Source organism: Micropterus salmoides, unplaced genomic scaffold (genome assembly GCF_014851395.1).
Source record: "Micropterus salmoides isolate LMB-PRFRI ecotype aquatic unplaced genomic scaffold, ASM1485139v1 Ms_hic_scaffold_7, whole genome shotgun sequence".
In the NCBI taxonomy this organism is placed as follows: domain Eukaryota; kingdom Metazoa; phylum Chordata; class Actinopteri; order Centrarchiformes; family Centrarchidae; genus Micropterus; species Micropterus salmoides.
In genome coordinates, this window is record NW_024044459.1 from 9,374,703 (window position 1) to 9,390,832 (window position 16,130).

The following is a 16,130-nucleotide window of genomic DNA, read 5'->3' on the forward strand; positions in this document are numbered from 1 at the left end:
CCACAGGAGGATCTGCGCGAGCTCAGACCCCCCTGGTGATTCAAATTGGCCACCACTGCCGTATTGTCGGTTCTGACAAGGATGTGGCGACCGCGGAGGACGGGCAGAAAACTCCTCAGAGCTCTGATAACCTCCAACATTTCCAGGCAATTTATGTGCCAAGAGAAATAATGCTCCTCCCAGGAACCTCTCGCGAAGCGGCTGTCCATGACCGCGCCCCATCCCGTGAGTGAGGCATCTGTTGAAATAATTGTTTGGCGACAGATCGCTCCCAACACGGGACCTTGGGACAGGAACCAAGATTTCCTCCATACAGACAGGGAACGAAGGCACCCGCTCGTAACCCGTATCAGACAGAGCGGATTTCCCCTCGGGGAGAATCCCTTGGATTTTAGCCACCACTGCAGGGCTCTCATGTGCAGTAGTCCGGAAGGTATTATACTGGACGCTGCTGCCAGGAGACCCAACACCCTCTGAAAGTGTTTTACAGTGATGGTGCGGCCTAACTGCACTCCGGTCACTGTGGACAAATGGACTCCATGCGTGCGGGAGACAGGTGGGCCTGCATCGTCGTTGAGTCCCACACCACCCCGAGGAATGTAGTTCGTTGGGTCGGGTGTCAGCACGCTCTTCTTTGTGTTGAGCCACAGTCCCAAACGCTGAAGGTGGGCGAGGACGACATCTCGATGCCGAACCGTTAACTCTCAAGACTGGGCCAGGACGAGCCAGTCGTCGATGTAGTTCAGTATGCGGATGCCCTGGAGCCTCAACGGAGCCAGAGCTGCATCCATGCATTTGGTGAACGTGCGGGGAGATAGAGCTAGGCCGAACGGAAGAACCAGAGACTGGTAAGCCGTGCCCCCGAAGGCGAACCTCAGGAACTTCCTGTGAGAGGGACGGATGGAGATAAGCGTCTTGCAGATCTATCGTGACAAACCAATCCTCAGATTGGATGTGACTGATGATGGCGGGGATGGTAAGCATCCTGAACCTGAATCTCCTCAGAGATTGGTTCAGGGACCGCAGATCCAAAATCGGACGCAATCCTCCGTCCTTCTTGGGAACCAGGAAGTATCGGCTGTAGAAGCCGGCTTCTCTGACCGGTCTGACATTCTATGGCCCCTTTCTTTAGCAGAGAGCGGACTTCCTGTCCCTCGGGGCTGGTGGCCGGTGTCCCGCGGGAATCCCTGGTGGCGCCCTGAAGCGGAGGACCGCCAGGGAAGGCTCGCCGGTGAACCACGGTTTGTGAGCCCAGTCGTGTTCCAGCTGCTGCCCCTCGGGGCGGACAGATTGGTGAGGGCCTGCCGGTGGCTAGCGCGTCCCGAGTGCTGAAGCGGTGGGAGAAACAACGCCTGTTGCTGGAGCCACCATGAGAGAGGGGACCTCGATCGGCCTCTCACAGGGGAAGGGGGGCAGGGAGGGGGAGGAGGTGGTGTGTCCCCCTACTCGAAGTCTCGGGACCTCTTCCCCCGTCCCCCTACTCGAAGTCTCAGGACCTCTTCCCCCGGGCCCACCGAGACTGAATGACGGTCCTCAGATCCGTCTTTTCCGGGGGGCTGTGGGCGAGAGCGCCGTCTTGCGTCCCAGGTTGGTTGAGGGGGATCCCGTGAAGTGACGCTCTGCTTCTGGCTGTGGTGGTAGGTGCTGGACGAAGGCTGAAGGCCTTCTTCGCCAAACAGGCCAGAAGGCGAGAGGGGCACATCCAGGAGAAAAGCCCTCTCCTTCCCCTGGATGCCCGATAGGTTGAGCCACAGATGCCGCTCCGTAGCCACCAAAGCTACCATGGATTGGCCGATGGAACGGGCCGTTTCCTTGGTCACACGGAGAGCCAAGTCCGTCGCTCTACGGAGCTCCGTCAGGTCCTCCTCAGAGGGACCTCCCCCTACGTCACAGTCCCGAAGGAGATCGGCCTGCTATGCCAGCAAGACAGCCATCGTGTGCAGGCTGGCACCCGCTCGACCCGCTGCCATGTAGGCCTTGCCCACCAAATCGGACGTCATCCGACACAGCTTGGTGGGGAGCGCCGACGTCCAGAGGGATGAGGCGAGGTTGGGAGAGAGGTAGCTAGCCAGTGCCTCCTCCACTCGTGGCATCGCTCCGTAGCCGTGCTGTCTGATCTCCGTCATGTTGCCGTAGTCCAGCCGGAGGGACGTAGACAGCCGTGCAGAGAAGGGTTTGTTCCAGATCCGGAAAAAATGGTAGGGGCCGACGCGGGGGTGGCGCTCGGTGTTGCAAAAACTGCTCGTCGAGTTTGCAGCCCCCTTGAGAGCTGCCTGTGCGTGCGACATCCCCAGGCATGAGACACACATCCCATGGGTATCGCCTTCCGTGATGAAACGCTCACATGGAAAGACACACTGTCGGAATCGCTTCGACATGATCTTCTTCGTCTCGACTTCAGGTAGGATGATGGAGCTTCCAAACATATCCAGAGTGCCTGCTGAATAGAAAGAAGCTAATGTGTCCTATGTGTTTTATTCATAGTTCAGCCCTGTTCGTCACAGACGCAGTTCGAGTTCCCTCGAAGGGGAACTTTGAATTCTGCTTCACATAAGGCTCTAATTTAGGTTTGTACCAAACGTTAAAAGGCCATCTTTATTTATACCACAGGAAATATTTGCACAGAGCATCATGAGTATTGCACTGTGTAAGTGTAATCAAAGCCTACGTTTAGCATCTAATTGCTGCCTGAAATGTGCTATTTGTGTTTGATCCTGGTTTACCATTAGTCTCCACTTCCAGCACCATTCAGCCAACATTAAGCATTTTCTGTAGATATTTTTTCTGCTCGGCAAGTAAAGTTTTTTCATGAACATAATGTTGTATACTGGTTATGAATTATGCACTGCATTACAACAAAATGTCATATCTCTGAGGGAGGGCTGACCTTTCTATTCTGATGTAGAAAGTCAGGAAGTTGAAATTCAGTTGTTTCCTAGTAGACAGACGGTTTTCACTTACAGCATACCCTAAACATGTCAATACTAGAATGCAGAGTTGGTCTATTTGGTAAGGGCTGCACTGCCTGCCATGAGGAAGTGATTGCAGATTTATTTTTCTTCCTCTGCTAGATCCTTTATTTTAGCTTCTGTAGCAACACAAAGTCTCCACATAAATCCTTTAAATTTTGACTTATCTTAAAAATTAGAAAAAAGTCTTTAAGTTTCGATTTTTCAACATTTCTCTCAAGGTCAATGGAACATTAGTCCTGTGGCTGGTTTTACAAAGATATTTATCCTTGTCTGTTAGGTCAGTCTTTTCCAATTTTGCTTCCAGGTTACTTATTATGAAAATAAATATGGAGACACATTTGCTCCTTAGTGCCAGTAGTTGTCAAAAACTTTGCAGAGTCATGTTTTATGTCCAGGAAGTAGTTTTGATGTTCTTACAATGGTGCAAAAAGATGCAGGAACGAAGTTAGATAAATTTGAGTATTTGTGATTGATACAAAGGACTAGGGTTCACATTTTGTATATTTTTGTGTTTTTGTTTGCCAGAGGAAATAATCCTGAGCCTGACTGATGCGTTACTAGAAGCACTGAGTCCTGCCTCATTACAAGGCCACAGCAGCTCTGCTCTGCAACAGGTCTGCACTGCATTGACATTTTATATTACTGGAAGTTCTTGTCATGTTACAAGTCTTTGCTAAATTTTCCCAGTGATTCAACTTTGTATATTCTTCCAGAGGGCAAACATTTTCTGCTGGAGTGAAGGGATCCGAGCAGTTTGATGCAGTTGTTTGGTCAGCCATGTTTACAGAGAATTCATGGCAAAATAGTGTGGAACTTTTGTTGATGTGCTTATGACGTATAGGCTCTGCCATGCTAAGTTGCTGCTGTCACTAGAGGTGCTCCCCCTTTAGTTTTGACAAACCAATCATTGCTGGTTGGCATTAAACACATCACTATGGGTTTGCAAGCGCAGGAATGTCGCCACAGACACCAGCTTTTAAAACTCTGTATACTGGGAATACAAAGAGATTTATCTGGTAGTGAAAGGCTTAATCAGCATTGTGTGAACTTGTTTGGCAAGGACTTGAATGTAACAGACATTCCTTTATATGTAAAAGTCCCGCACTGTAGCTTTAAGACTTTATTAATCCCTTATCTATATTCAGTTCATGTACATAGCCCTTTTCTTTTAAAAAGCAAAGATTTTTCTGCTCTTATCAGATGTATCTGCTGTAATAAGATTTCCTGCATCAATTCCAGGATAACCTGTATTAAAGCTTTATCAGATTTCACACACTTTATCCTTTGATTTCCACAGCATCATTTCCTTCTGTCTTGCTTTCTATTCTTTTCAGCTACTATCAGGTCACTGTGGCCTGTGTGTTTTACTGAAATATAAAATCAAAACCTAAAATGAAAAGAAAGTAAAAATCAGATAACACATCTTGTTGGCTCTGCTTTGTCCTCGAGTTTGGATAGTGTGGATGCAAATATTTTTTCAGCCCCAATAGTTGTGTGTCACTACAGCCAATCAGAAACAGTGTAACATTTGAACACATTGAACACATTTTTTCGGCAGCTTATCTATTCAGAATCAGTGTAATAGCACAAAGTTTAAGTTGTCTCTGAAAACTGAACTGCAATTGAAGATGTTGAATATTTTTCTGCAAAACATTAATGCTGGTTAAAACTGTAGTTGTGTAAACTTTAACCTAATCCTAACTTAATTTTATACCTGAACCAAAGTGCTTTTGTTTGATTTCATTGCAGAATGTCTGCCCCAAGTTGAACAGCCAAAACATATTTACGTCCAAAGATAAAATGATATTCTATGAAATCAAAGTGGTCCACAGTGTGGGAATGAATTAATAGTAATAATAGCTTTATTTGTATAGTCCTTTTCTTTGCAGGAAGAAAGTACGGTTAATTGGTGAAACTTGTGACATCCGGTGTTTATTTCAGTAAGGCACTTGTGAAGGGTTGATTTGAATATAGAGCTGTGTGTCATTACATTTGCAGATGATGGCACCAAGAGACAAAATAAAATGGACCACAGAATTGAACTCTGGAGGGCACCATAGAGCATGTCACCATATAGCACAGTGGTTCTCAACCTTTTTTGGGCCAGCAACCCCCTATCCATTATCCAGGCCCCTTACCATCCCCCATCAAAAAAGATGTTTGCTATTTTCCCTGAATATTGTTGATTTTTTTTATTGTTACTATTTAAATACATGGAAAAGGTAACAAAAAAGCCATGTGAAAAGTTATGATATTTAACTAATAAGTGAATATTCCTCCCAGAAACTGTGTGTGAAGCCAGATACTGTTTTCTTGGATGGGGCACTTAATAAGTGGGTGGTATGGGGGTCCTCCCCAGAAGATTTTGAGCATTAATTACTTAATTTCCTGCATTCTGGTGAAAATTTCTCTTCCAATTTCTGCCTTTTCTGCACCAATGTATGGTGGAAATGTCTAAAAATTCAGGTGGCAGGTGACAATTCAAAATATATAATTAGAATAGAATATAATCTAGTGAGGCTCTCAGGCATTCTCATTGCTTTTAAATATTTTTCTCCTGTAGATCAACTTATTTAATATCATCCCTGCCTTTTTAACCTTAACCTTTTTAAATGTGTTTGTGGCCCCTTTTCATCTCAGTAATAAATTAATCCGTTTTAATTCAGTTATTGACTGGACTTTATTAGCTCATCTGTTAATAACTTATCATAAGTCAGTGTTTCCCACAGAATGAAAGTGTAACTGTGGCTCAGCTGTACAGCATGCTAGCCTCGAAAACCCAGCTGTATTCTAACATTAACATTAGTTCTCCTTATTAGCTAGGCTCCTTACATGCTTGCAAATAACTTTGATTTGTGCAGCTGTGTTAACGAGGGAGAGAGAGCAAGAGATCGAGCGAGAGGCTGTGCTGACCCTGACCCCTATGCTGCATTATGTTACTGATTCGCTAAACTGAATGACAAGAGGAGGTGCTCATGCCGGGGGAAAACGAAACTAACCGACAACACCTGTAATCAGACAGAAAGCTCACGAATAATTCCACACACGTTAACTTAAGCACCTCTGATAAAGTGCCGCTTACAATCCCCAACGGAGCAAGACAGGCTTCAGTTTTTAACGTTACATTTTTATAGCCTACTGAAACTACTGTATATGTGCGCTTTGGCACAAACTGTCTGCGACTCACAGCGCAAGGTGGGTCCACGTCACTCGCTGGTGTCGCAGCGAAGTGCTGCCTTCCCGTTAGCAAGTAGTTTAATGTTTAAACTCGTATTGTTGTGAATCTTAAGTATAAACTCGCCATAGAATTTCCAACCAACAAATGCCCCCCAAAAGCGCCCTCCCTTCCAAAATATTGCGTCCAGCGCCCCCCATGGTCCCATTGAGAAACACTAATATAGCATCTATGAGATAGGTAGGACCTGAATCATTTTAGAGTAATAATGAACTAATAATTCTATGCAATGAATTTACTAATTACTTAATGCAGGGAATGAAACATGTATTTGTGCTCACAAATGACCAATTAAAAGGAATGATTTATCACACGTCACCCATCTGCCTAGTCTGGGACAACTGACACTACATAAGGAATAATGTGTTAGGTGTCAAATGCATTTCCTACCATTACATGTCCCCTTATGATTCTGCTTTTGGCTGCCCTACGTGAGAGGTTGCTACAGCGGATCATCAGTTTCCATTTTGTTGGAAACCTGGGCGATCTCATGATCCTCATATTTTGCCTAATTTGCACATCCCCCCTCTCTGTCCCCATATTTTTTGTTGGCCTGTACCGTCAATTATTAAATCTGAAAAATATATACTTAAATTTATTTAAAAATATCCCAGATAGATTTGACTTTTAGGACATGGACTGCCAGAACCTTGCATTATCAATTTTTCAGCCTCATTAACTTGATGCATGTAAAATTCAACCTTGAGAGTTTAGTTTCCTCTTTTGACACACATGAACCAGGAGATCCCAGGGGAGTTCAGGATTTAGCGTAAATTTACTGTTAGAATATACACCTCATTTGCATAAACGGGAACTAGAGTCTAATTAAAGGGGGGATAAGAATCCCCTCAATAAATACTTACCAGAAAAGGATGTGGTTATCAGTCAGGGACCTCTGAGGCAAATACAGAAGTAGAGCTCTGCTCGAGTTTAGTTCTTGGTACTCTCCAGTGTCCTCCTTTTCTGTTTTCTGTTCCTGATTCTGGCTGGGTTGAACCCAAACTGTTGTAATTATAGTTAGTCAAAATGTCCATTAGTCTGCTTTGTAGTTGCCTAGAACATTGCAGTTTTAGAGTCTTTCATGCGCTAATGCTCCATCCAGACACAACTAAATGTCTAAAATGTGTAGCTTTGGCACTTTCTGCATCTGCAAGCAATTCTCTGATTCAGAGTGTATCAGCTTGTAGAGTTGGATACTTACAATACAATACTAAGACCTGTAAAACCCTGTTTAGTCTTATATTAAAATATAAAACCACCTACAGATGCAATGCACCATCTTGTGGTTCCCTTGCATTATATCTGTGTGGTGTTCTTGCCAAACATGGCAGTGATAAGAGGTATTTGGTCTATCTAGCTTCTTTGTTTTCGATAATTTCTGACTTATCAGACTCACCCACAACAACTTAGATGGTTGGTTGATTATGCCGTCAATAATCTAATGTAATATGCCCAGACTGTCTTCACTAGAAAACCGACAGCATTGGTCCTTTGGTCAAACACTACTCAAAAGTGTGTTTATGTTTTCCTGATGTGACTTTGACCCCATCTTCCACAAACAGTCAATGTTGGTTTATTTTAACCCTGACCATGACTTTTCCTCAATACGTTCAACCTTAACCAAAGAGGTGTTTTAGCATTAACACTTAACACTTCTATATTTGTTGGAATACACTGACAAACGTGCCAGATGAGAAGATGTTCACATGGGTTGTTTTGCAAGGCAATGATAAAAAACTTGTTTTGTCATTTACGTTGGAGGACAAGTTGCTTGAATCGAGCCACATTTATGTCATATAAAAATGAACACTTTTGAATTGTGAATATATTGTTTACATCAACATCCATATTGTAATTTGTAATGGGAATTAAGTTTTATTTATAAGATGATGTGGATTACAATATAGACATATCTGAAAAGGAATTAATATTAGCATAAGTCAATGCAAGACAGTTCACTCAGTGTGTGCAGACAAAGAAATTAATAGATTATCAGAACAGATGTGTAGAAATAGACCCTCAGAGGGGAAGCCAAATTTAGCTCACTCAGCTGAAACCCCCTCCCAAAAATTAAGATGCTAGAATTTTTACATTTTGATGTGTTAAGACAGGAAAAGTGCAGAGTGCTTCCTACACACACTTCCTTATTTGCCGCTTTATAAACCCAGACTTGACTCCATTCACTTTCAAAGACATCACATCCTCATTGGCGCTGAAAGATCAAAACAACCGCCAACATGACAACTAAACCACTTCTCCTGGCTGCTCTGGCTCTCTGCTGCTGCATCGCCACTCTGCATGGTAAGAGATTTCCGTTACTCCAAAACAGTAAATTACATAAATAGAGTTTTCTTAAAATCAACTTGTATTTTTCTCAACTCAGTAATCCACTCGGTCGTAATTTTTCTTCTCAGTTTAGTACTTTTGTAATTTGTGCAATTAAAGTTAACGAAACAATAAGGTGTCAACTGCATTCAATGGTATTTTAGAAATTTTCAAGCTGTGCAAATATTTTTAGGCACCTTATACTGTAGTTTATATTGTTGTAACAACAGATTTTTTTACATATTAATTTTGATATCTTGGAGCAGGCAGGCAATTTGACAAAAAACCATATTATTTTCATATTCACTGTGTTCACTGACTATTTGTTTAACCTTTAATTATGTTATCTTGTTTTGTTTGACTTGGATTTATACTTTTCCTTATCCTGTCATAAAACACATCAAATTACACTACTTTTACACTACTACGCTGCTACATGTATATTAATATTAAAGTACAAAGCTTTATTAAACTTTGGTTTCATAGTTGAAAGTAAATACTGGTAGTTACATTCTGTTAAGTATTGGAGTTCTTTTTTGAACTTGGAAACCGTCATTTGACAAATATTTTTAAATCGTTTTGTCCACTTTTTTTGGAGCAATCAATCACATTTTATGGTCTTTAACAGCTAGTGAAGTTTGCTGTAAGACCACCCATTATCACATGAGCAAAGTTCCATACCCAGCTTATGCAAGCCATTTCCTTCACAACTAAGCAACGTGGTTGAAAACTCCAGAAAAAGCTACTGACTAGACCTTGAATAAAGTCAGTTGAGCCAAACTTCATTCTAATTTTCAGGGTTTCACAGGTGTAAAATGTCATGTGTTCTGAGGCTTAACAAAGTCAGACTGTTATTAAGCACCACAGACTGAGATCATAATTAAAATTTATATTTAATTTAAAATGTTCTCAGCTTCTCCCAGGCAGTGGTGTCGCTGCATACGGACGTCCTCTTCTCCCATTAACAGGCGTGTCATCCAGAAAATTGAAGTGATTCCTATTTCAGGACAATGTCGCCAGACTGAAATCATGTGAGTAGTCATAAATTATTCAAAGCACTATTTTGCTGTCAGGTTGATGTACAGTAGTTCTGAACTTTCTGCACCTCTGATGTGAGTAGAGGTGAAAGAGGTTTTGGGATCCTGAATTAAATTATACTGAATTAAAAATAGCAATATGTACAAAGTACTCCATTAATAGCAAAAACACAAGTACCATATTAAAAGCCAAATAAACCAGTGGTAGAAGAAGTACTCAGATCCTCTTTTTCAACAAGTAGCACTAACACAATGCAAAAATACTCAACTACAAGTAAAAGTATGCCCTCTGTTGGCATTATGTACTTGATATGGAGTACTTAATAATGCATAGTTTTTATATTTGGTGTGTAGTATCCTAATCTGCAATGTAACTATAACTGTTGCAGTGCAGTAAAAATGGCTATATTTCCCTCTGAATGAAGTGAAGTAGAAGTATAAAGTAGCAGAAAATGGAATAACTCAAGTTATCAACTTCAAAATGCACAGTACCACTTCAGTAAACTTGATTTAAGTTCCATTTCTGTTAAGCTTAAACATATTTTACTATAACTCTTGTTGTCAGTGGCTCTGAATGGGTGTAGCATCTAAATAGTAACTGTGAAAAAGAAAACAACTTTCCTATCACTTACCTGTGACACAAGTTTGCTCAATCATTGAGTCCAGGGTGACAATGTCTCCACTCTTATACATACAAAATGTAATCCCTCTCTTTCTCCACAGAATCACCAGGAGAAACGGCTCTAAAGTTTGTGTCAAACCAAACGAGAAGTGGATTATCGACCTGCTCTGCAATTTGCAAACGTAATTACTTGCTTTTCTTTCTATGAGTGATTGTATTCTTATACTTGATATGAACCTTTTATAGAACCAAAATTATTTCACTTGTAACAATGTCTTGTTTAGATTGGAAAAATAGTGCAGAAATGATCTGCAGAGTTATTGATTAATCAGTTAACTAAAAGGTTGTCATTAAATATCTTTGCATTTTAGACTGTATGTCAGAGAAAACCAATTTAAATAAGTCACGTTTGGCTCTTGAAATGAATTTAAATTTTTTTTCACAAGTTTCTGACATTTTAAAAATTTAGACCAAAAAATCAATGTCAATGATGGCCGGATAGTTTTTTTAGAATTCCCAAGAGCTTCATACCTAAACAATTTTGTTACATCTCTGATGTGTGACGGGATGTCACGACCCTGCGTCAAAATCTTTACTAGAATTGTCTTATATTATATATTTCCCGCTTGGATATTATCATCCCTGATCACCATACTGCACTTATGTACTGTATAATATGTTGCTTTGTGAAATATTGTTATTAATTTCATTCTTTAATGGATTTTTTTGTTTTAATTACAGGAACAATTTCACATCCAACTCAACCACTGTATCACCCACTGCTTCCACAATCAACTGATCACATTTTATAGTAACATTTGACATAGGAATGGCTTAATTTAAGTTTATCAAGCTGTGAATTTAATGTAGGAGGGCTGAGCTGCTGTCCAGCCCTTTTATTTCAAACTTTATACTATTCAACACCTTCAGTTGACAGTTTTTTTCATTACTATTAGCCTTTCTGGTGCCAGCCTTTTGGAAAAATGCTAATAATTACACAACAAGTGTAATCAGTGCTTCATCATATGCCTGAGGTAATGGCATTTAACTTTGCTGTTTTAGATGTATAATGTTTTGTTGGGGAATTCATTAAAAATACATTGTGGTACTGATACACTGATTCTACTTTAAAATAAAACACTTTAAATGTGTTTATCTTGGCATTTTTTGAAAAACCATATATGTAAATGTGATTAAATAATCAAATCAAATCCTGCTGTCCACATTGTGTTTTGATTATATTTTGGATGGTATGGAACCCCTGACGTGCTTGTGTTGTATGCTTGACTTGTATAAGAATAAATTACAAGAAGACTCAAAAATTAAGATGCTTATTTCCTCAGGAGGTGCAGAGAGTCGGCGCTTTGTGTGGAGAGATGATACAAGTGCTGCTGAGCATGTTTGGTTTCAACTAAGGTATTAAATATTAAATACATTTGTAACCTTTGTCCTCCATTCATTCATGTAAATATTATTGCTTCAATATGGCAAGAAATTCTTTTTATACATACAAATGTTGAGCTAAGTTATGGTTGAAGCCTACTTAGGGCCCTCAGGAACCACTGAGGCTGAATAAAAACCTCCTACATTCCAAATGTCAGCTGACAAAAAACCCCATCATGCTTTAAGTTGGTTGAAAATATATTTAATTTAAAAGCTCCAAAACAACGCAAAGAATTAACACGGGAAAAACACAGGAGCGACTATTGTTGAGTGAAGCAGGGTAAGCCTACGTATCGAGGAAGACCTGCGCGTCGTGAAAAGCCCAACAGGACTGTGTCATTCATCCATATTTGTATTCTCCCTATGCATCTAAAAAATATTGTTTCCTGAATATATTGCCTAGAAACTACTGGGTGAAAGCCAAGATTTGTAGTATTGCAACATTCTGTTTAAAATATTCACCATTGGGCATCGCTAAACAAAATTAGAGAGAAGAAATCATTTCCATCAAAAGAAAGTCGTGCTCTGCACAATGAAGGGACTCTGTTAATGTGGCTATGTGTAGTTTTTCAATTAAATAACTCAAATAAATCAATAAATCAAATTTTCACTGCCTTATTGTCAATGTGCTGTGGCCTCACTTAAAAAAGAACCACAAGCCTGTTTTCCTCTGCTGCTGGGAACAGCCACTATTCTCTTAATAATATGAAGGCACTGGGTCTGCATGTATCTGCATCATCATCATGCATCTCCCGAGCCTCTCTTTAAACAACAGCAACAGCACCACAGCTTCTTATCTGGCGTAAGTCTTGAATTTTTTACATGACAGGCTAACGCGGACCAGATGCTAACGTTCAAAACGTGCAAAATACTATAGTTGTAACATCATGACTTCCACATTACTTCACCAGCTGATGTGGTCCATATTACTATCCTGTGTACCACTGGTATAATGTCTCTAAGTGTTGATTTTAGCCTGCAAGAAATATAGTGGTGCAATGCTTGCCTGAAGTGAAGCAAGGCAGGTCAGCCAGCTAGGTTAGCACTGCTTATGGACTTATGGACATTTTACTGATACTCATGTATACAGCTTCTCTACTGTCTCACTCGCTGTAACTTACAGGACCCACGTAACATCCAATATGTCATGATCCTGAGCTCTGTTCTTGTTTTTTTTTGTTATTGAGTGGGGTTTGGTGTGTGCTGAATGTTAGTTCTGATCACTGCCTGTCTTCTTGTTAGTTATTTGATTATGATCGTTCTGTTTTCTGACTGTTTTGTGTTACTTTGCCTTTGTCTGTCTGTCTGTGTTGGTTATGAACCATGGTTGTCATTCTGTGGTGTTTGGTCTGGTCTGTTCTGTCTTCTTTGGAGTGTGTCTGTATCATCAGTTATTTTGTCTGCTTGGTTTGTTCTGTGCTTTGAGTATTGTTTCTGTTGGTTTCCCGTCTTAATTTTGGGTATGTGCTTGTATTAGTTATGCCCTGTTCTGTGTTGTGTTTTTGGGTTTTCACTCTGTATGCCTGTGTTACATGATTCTGACTGTTTGCCCTGTTGGCCCTGTATTTGAGTTTGGCCTGCTTGGTACCTGTCCGTGTTTCTGTCTGTTCACCATTCTGCCTGCCTGACGTAACATAGCCTTAACAATCGGCATACTGGTGTTTCTGCATTTATTGTGGGATTTCTGTATGAAAGCGGTTGTGTTGTGGATTATGCTCGCTCATGAGTTCAAGCGAGCACGCGAACGAGCACATACCTGGTTGCAATCTTAAAACCACACCGCTAGTAGCCGCTGAAAACTACATTTTTCCCCTTTAACAAATAAGATTGACTGAAAATATTCACGATACATCATGCATTTTAAAGGTTTTATCGGATTGTGCAAAATCAAATTTTCACCACACTTATTTGGCGTTTGTGATGTTTCTATAATTCCCTTTCCACATCATTATTTACAGGTTAATACGCTGAAAATATTCATGCAGCATCCTTAAGAGTTAATGTTTCCTGGGTTTGGATGCAGCGACCTGGCCTAGTTAGAAGCCGTCTAATTCAACTTATAAAGGCAGATGCAGATTTAAGTCAACAACCCTTTGTCCAAATGCTAAATGCTTTATCAGATAATCAACTGGGTGTCCTGGCCACCAAAGATTAATACCCTCATATAGCGACCACATAGCTGTAAAAATCACCTTGAATGAAAAAAAACCCCAAATGAAATCAAAACCGGTGTCAGGATGCGTGGTTGGGTGAGCAAGTTGGAGGACCCAAATGCAGAACACAAGGCTGACAGGTTCAGTTCAAGTTTAAAGAGGCAGGCAGAGAGACAGCAGGGAAAACAGAGAGACAGGCAGGCAGAGACAACAGGGGGCAAAATTAATAACCACAAACAAATACTATGACATGAACTAAGGCAAAGGACTAGGAACCAAGACATGGAACAAAAATCCAGACTCCCCAACAAGACACACAGACAGGATCCTGACAACCTGGCCAGATATTGAAAAACAGGATTTTTACATTTAGAAATCCTATGCGATGACAGCTGCACAGCAACCTCTTTGCAGAGACTGCCAAAAACTCACCATGGAAACTACAAACTCAATTTGTGTTTAACAAATAATTGAGTAATCAGTTGGACGTTATTTTTATTATCATTATTATTATTATTATTATTATTTTTGTTCCTTTTTTTTGTCTGGAGGTTGGTTATGAGCTATGCACACAATTCACCTCCTTGAGCTTTTGTTTTCTCTAGTAATCATTATAAATCATTTTATTTTAATAAAGCCAGTATAACCTAAATTTATTGATTTAAGTAACTGTTGTTCCAATCACCATGTAGTTATTACAATCTTTCTCTTTTTTGTGTTATTTCTGCAGAAATTACAATGAATAAAGCTAATCTGAGTTTGTTTCTGTCTCATTTTTTTATTTTGTTGTGATGACATGAACCTCTGTGAAATAGTTAGGACCTAGTTTGTATCCTGTGATTAAAACAAGAAAACACTTTGCTTAAACCTACATAATTTTAAATTATAATTGAGACCTCAGAGTCCAAAGATAACAAATCTGTGCAGCTGGATTTTGGGGAAAATTTGTATGAAATGCATCCCACATTATCAAACATGAGATATTTGTGATTCTCTTCCTCCAGCAGAAGTGGGCGCTCTGCACAACATTATTATATCTGTGCGGAGATGCTCTGTAGATGGCAGCATAGACTTTACAAAGAGCAGATGAAGGCAATGTAGGGATATACATTTTGACCTTTTGTGTCTTGTATCTTAGTGTTAAAATGTGTTTTAAACACATTATTAATATATAATATTTCCCCCAGGCAAAGCTGAATAAGGTATAGGCTTAAAAAAAGCAGTATACACACAGAGGTACAGACAGTGAAGGTAATGTTGGTACAGATGTTTATAGTAATAGTATAGTTTATGATAATAATCATAATAATAATTACAATATGACTAGTAACAATAATTGCAGCAGAGGGTGTCGAGCAGGAAAATGGGGGTATCAGGTGACCTGCAACTACAGGTCCAGACTCCACAGCTCTAGAGCCAGAAACACCTGCAGAAAGTGATAGGAGGAGAGAGGAGAGGGACGAGAAAGCACAAGACTACGGGAAAGGGAAGAAGTCAAGTTAGGAACATGCATTAATGGGATGACGTTGCATACAGAGGGAGAGAAAGAAGAGGAGAGAGGAGCTCAGTGCATCATGGGAAGTCCCCTGGCAGTCTAGGCCTATAGCAGCATAACTAAGGGATGGTTCAGGACTCACCTGAGCCAGCCCTAACTATAAGCTTTATCAAAGAGGAAAGTCTTAAGCCTACTCTTAAATGTGGAGATGGTGTCTGCCTCCTGAACCCAAACTGGAACCTGGTTCCACAGGAGAGGAGCTTGATAGCTGAACGCTCTGGCTCCTTTCTACTTTTGGAGACTCTAGGAACCACAAGTAACCCTGCATTCTGGGAGCGCAGTGCTCTGGTGGGGTAGTAAGGTACTATGAGCTCTTTAAGATAAGATGGTGCCTGACCATTAAGAGCTTTGTAGGTAAGAAGAATGATTTTAAATTCTGTTCTGGATTTTACTGGAAGCCAATGCAGAGAAGCTAAAACAGGAGAAATGTGATCTCTTTTCCTGGTTCCTGTCAGAACACGTGCTGCAGCATTCTGGATCAGCTAAAGAGTCTTAATGGACTTTTTCGAGCAGCCTGATAATAAGGAATTGCAGTAATCCAGCCTAGAAGTAACATATATATGGACTAGTTTTTCTGCATCATTTTTAGACAGGATGTTCCTAATTTTTGCAATATTATGAAGGTGAAAAAAGGAGGTCCTTGAAATTTGAAAGTCAAGGACCTTGCCATTTTGGTGATATAGGGGTGCCCAACATCTGATTTTACATAGAACTACCAGTTTTCTCCAAATAAGTTAATATACTGCCTATTACAATATACATTTCAACATATAAGGCTGCAAATAAAC

General features: G+C 40.6%; 1 protein-coding gene across 2 annotated transcripts in view; it reads left to right on the forward strand.

The window, feature by feature from the left end:
* The first annotated feature begins 8,376 nt into the window (after positions 1 to 8,376).
* LOC119892024 (interleukin-8) overlaps positions 8,377 to 16,130 on the forward strand; it is a 34,626-nt gene continuing 26,872 nt past the window's right edge. Inside the window, exons 1-4 of one of the 2 annotated variants that reach the window (XM_038704094.1) lie at positions 8,385 to 8,508; positions 9,446 to 9,563; positions 10,293 to 10,373; positions 10,933 to 11,342. In XM_038704094.1, the coding sequence (XP_038560022.1) occupies positions 8,445 to 8,508; positions 9,446 to 9,563; positions 10,293 to 10,373; positions 10,933 to 10,990 (321 nt within the window). In that variant the 5' untranslated portion in view covers positions 8,385 to 8,444 and the 3' untranslated portion in view covers positions 10,991 to 11,342. Of the gene's footprint in view, positions 8,509 to 9,445; positions 9,564 to 10,292; positions 10,374 to 10,932; positions 11,343 to 16,130 lie in introns of those variants that run through there. The other variant, XM_038704089.1, reaches the window with a different exon arrangement.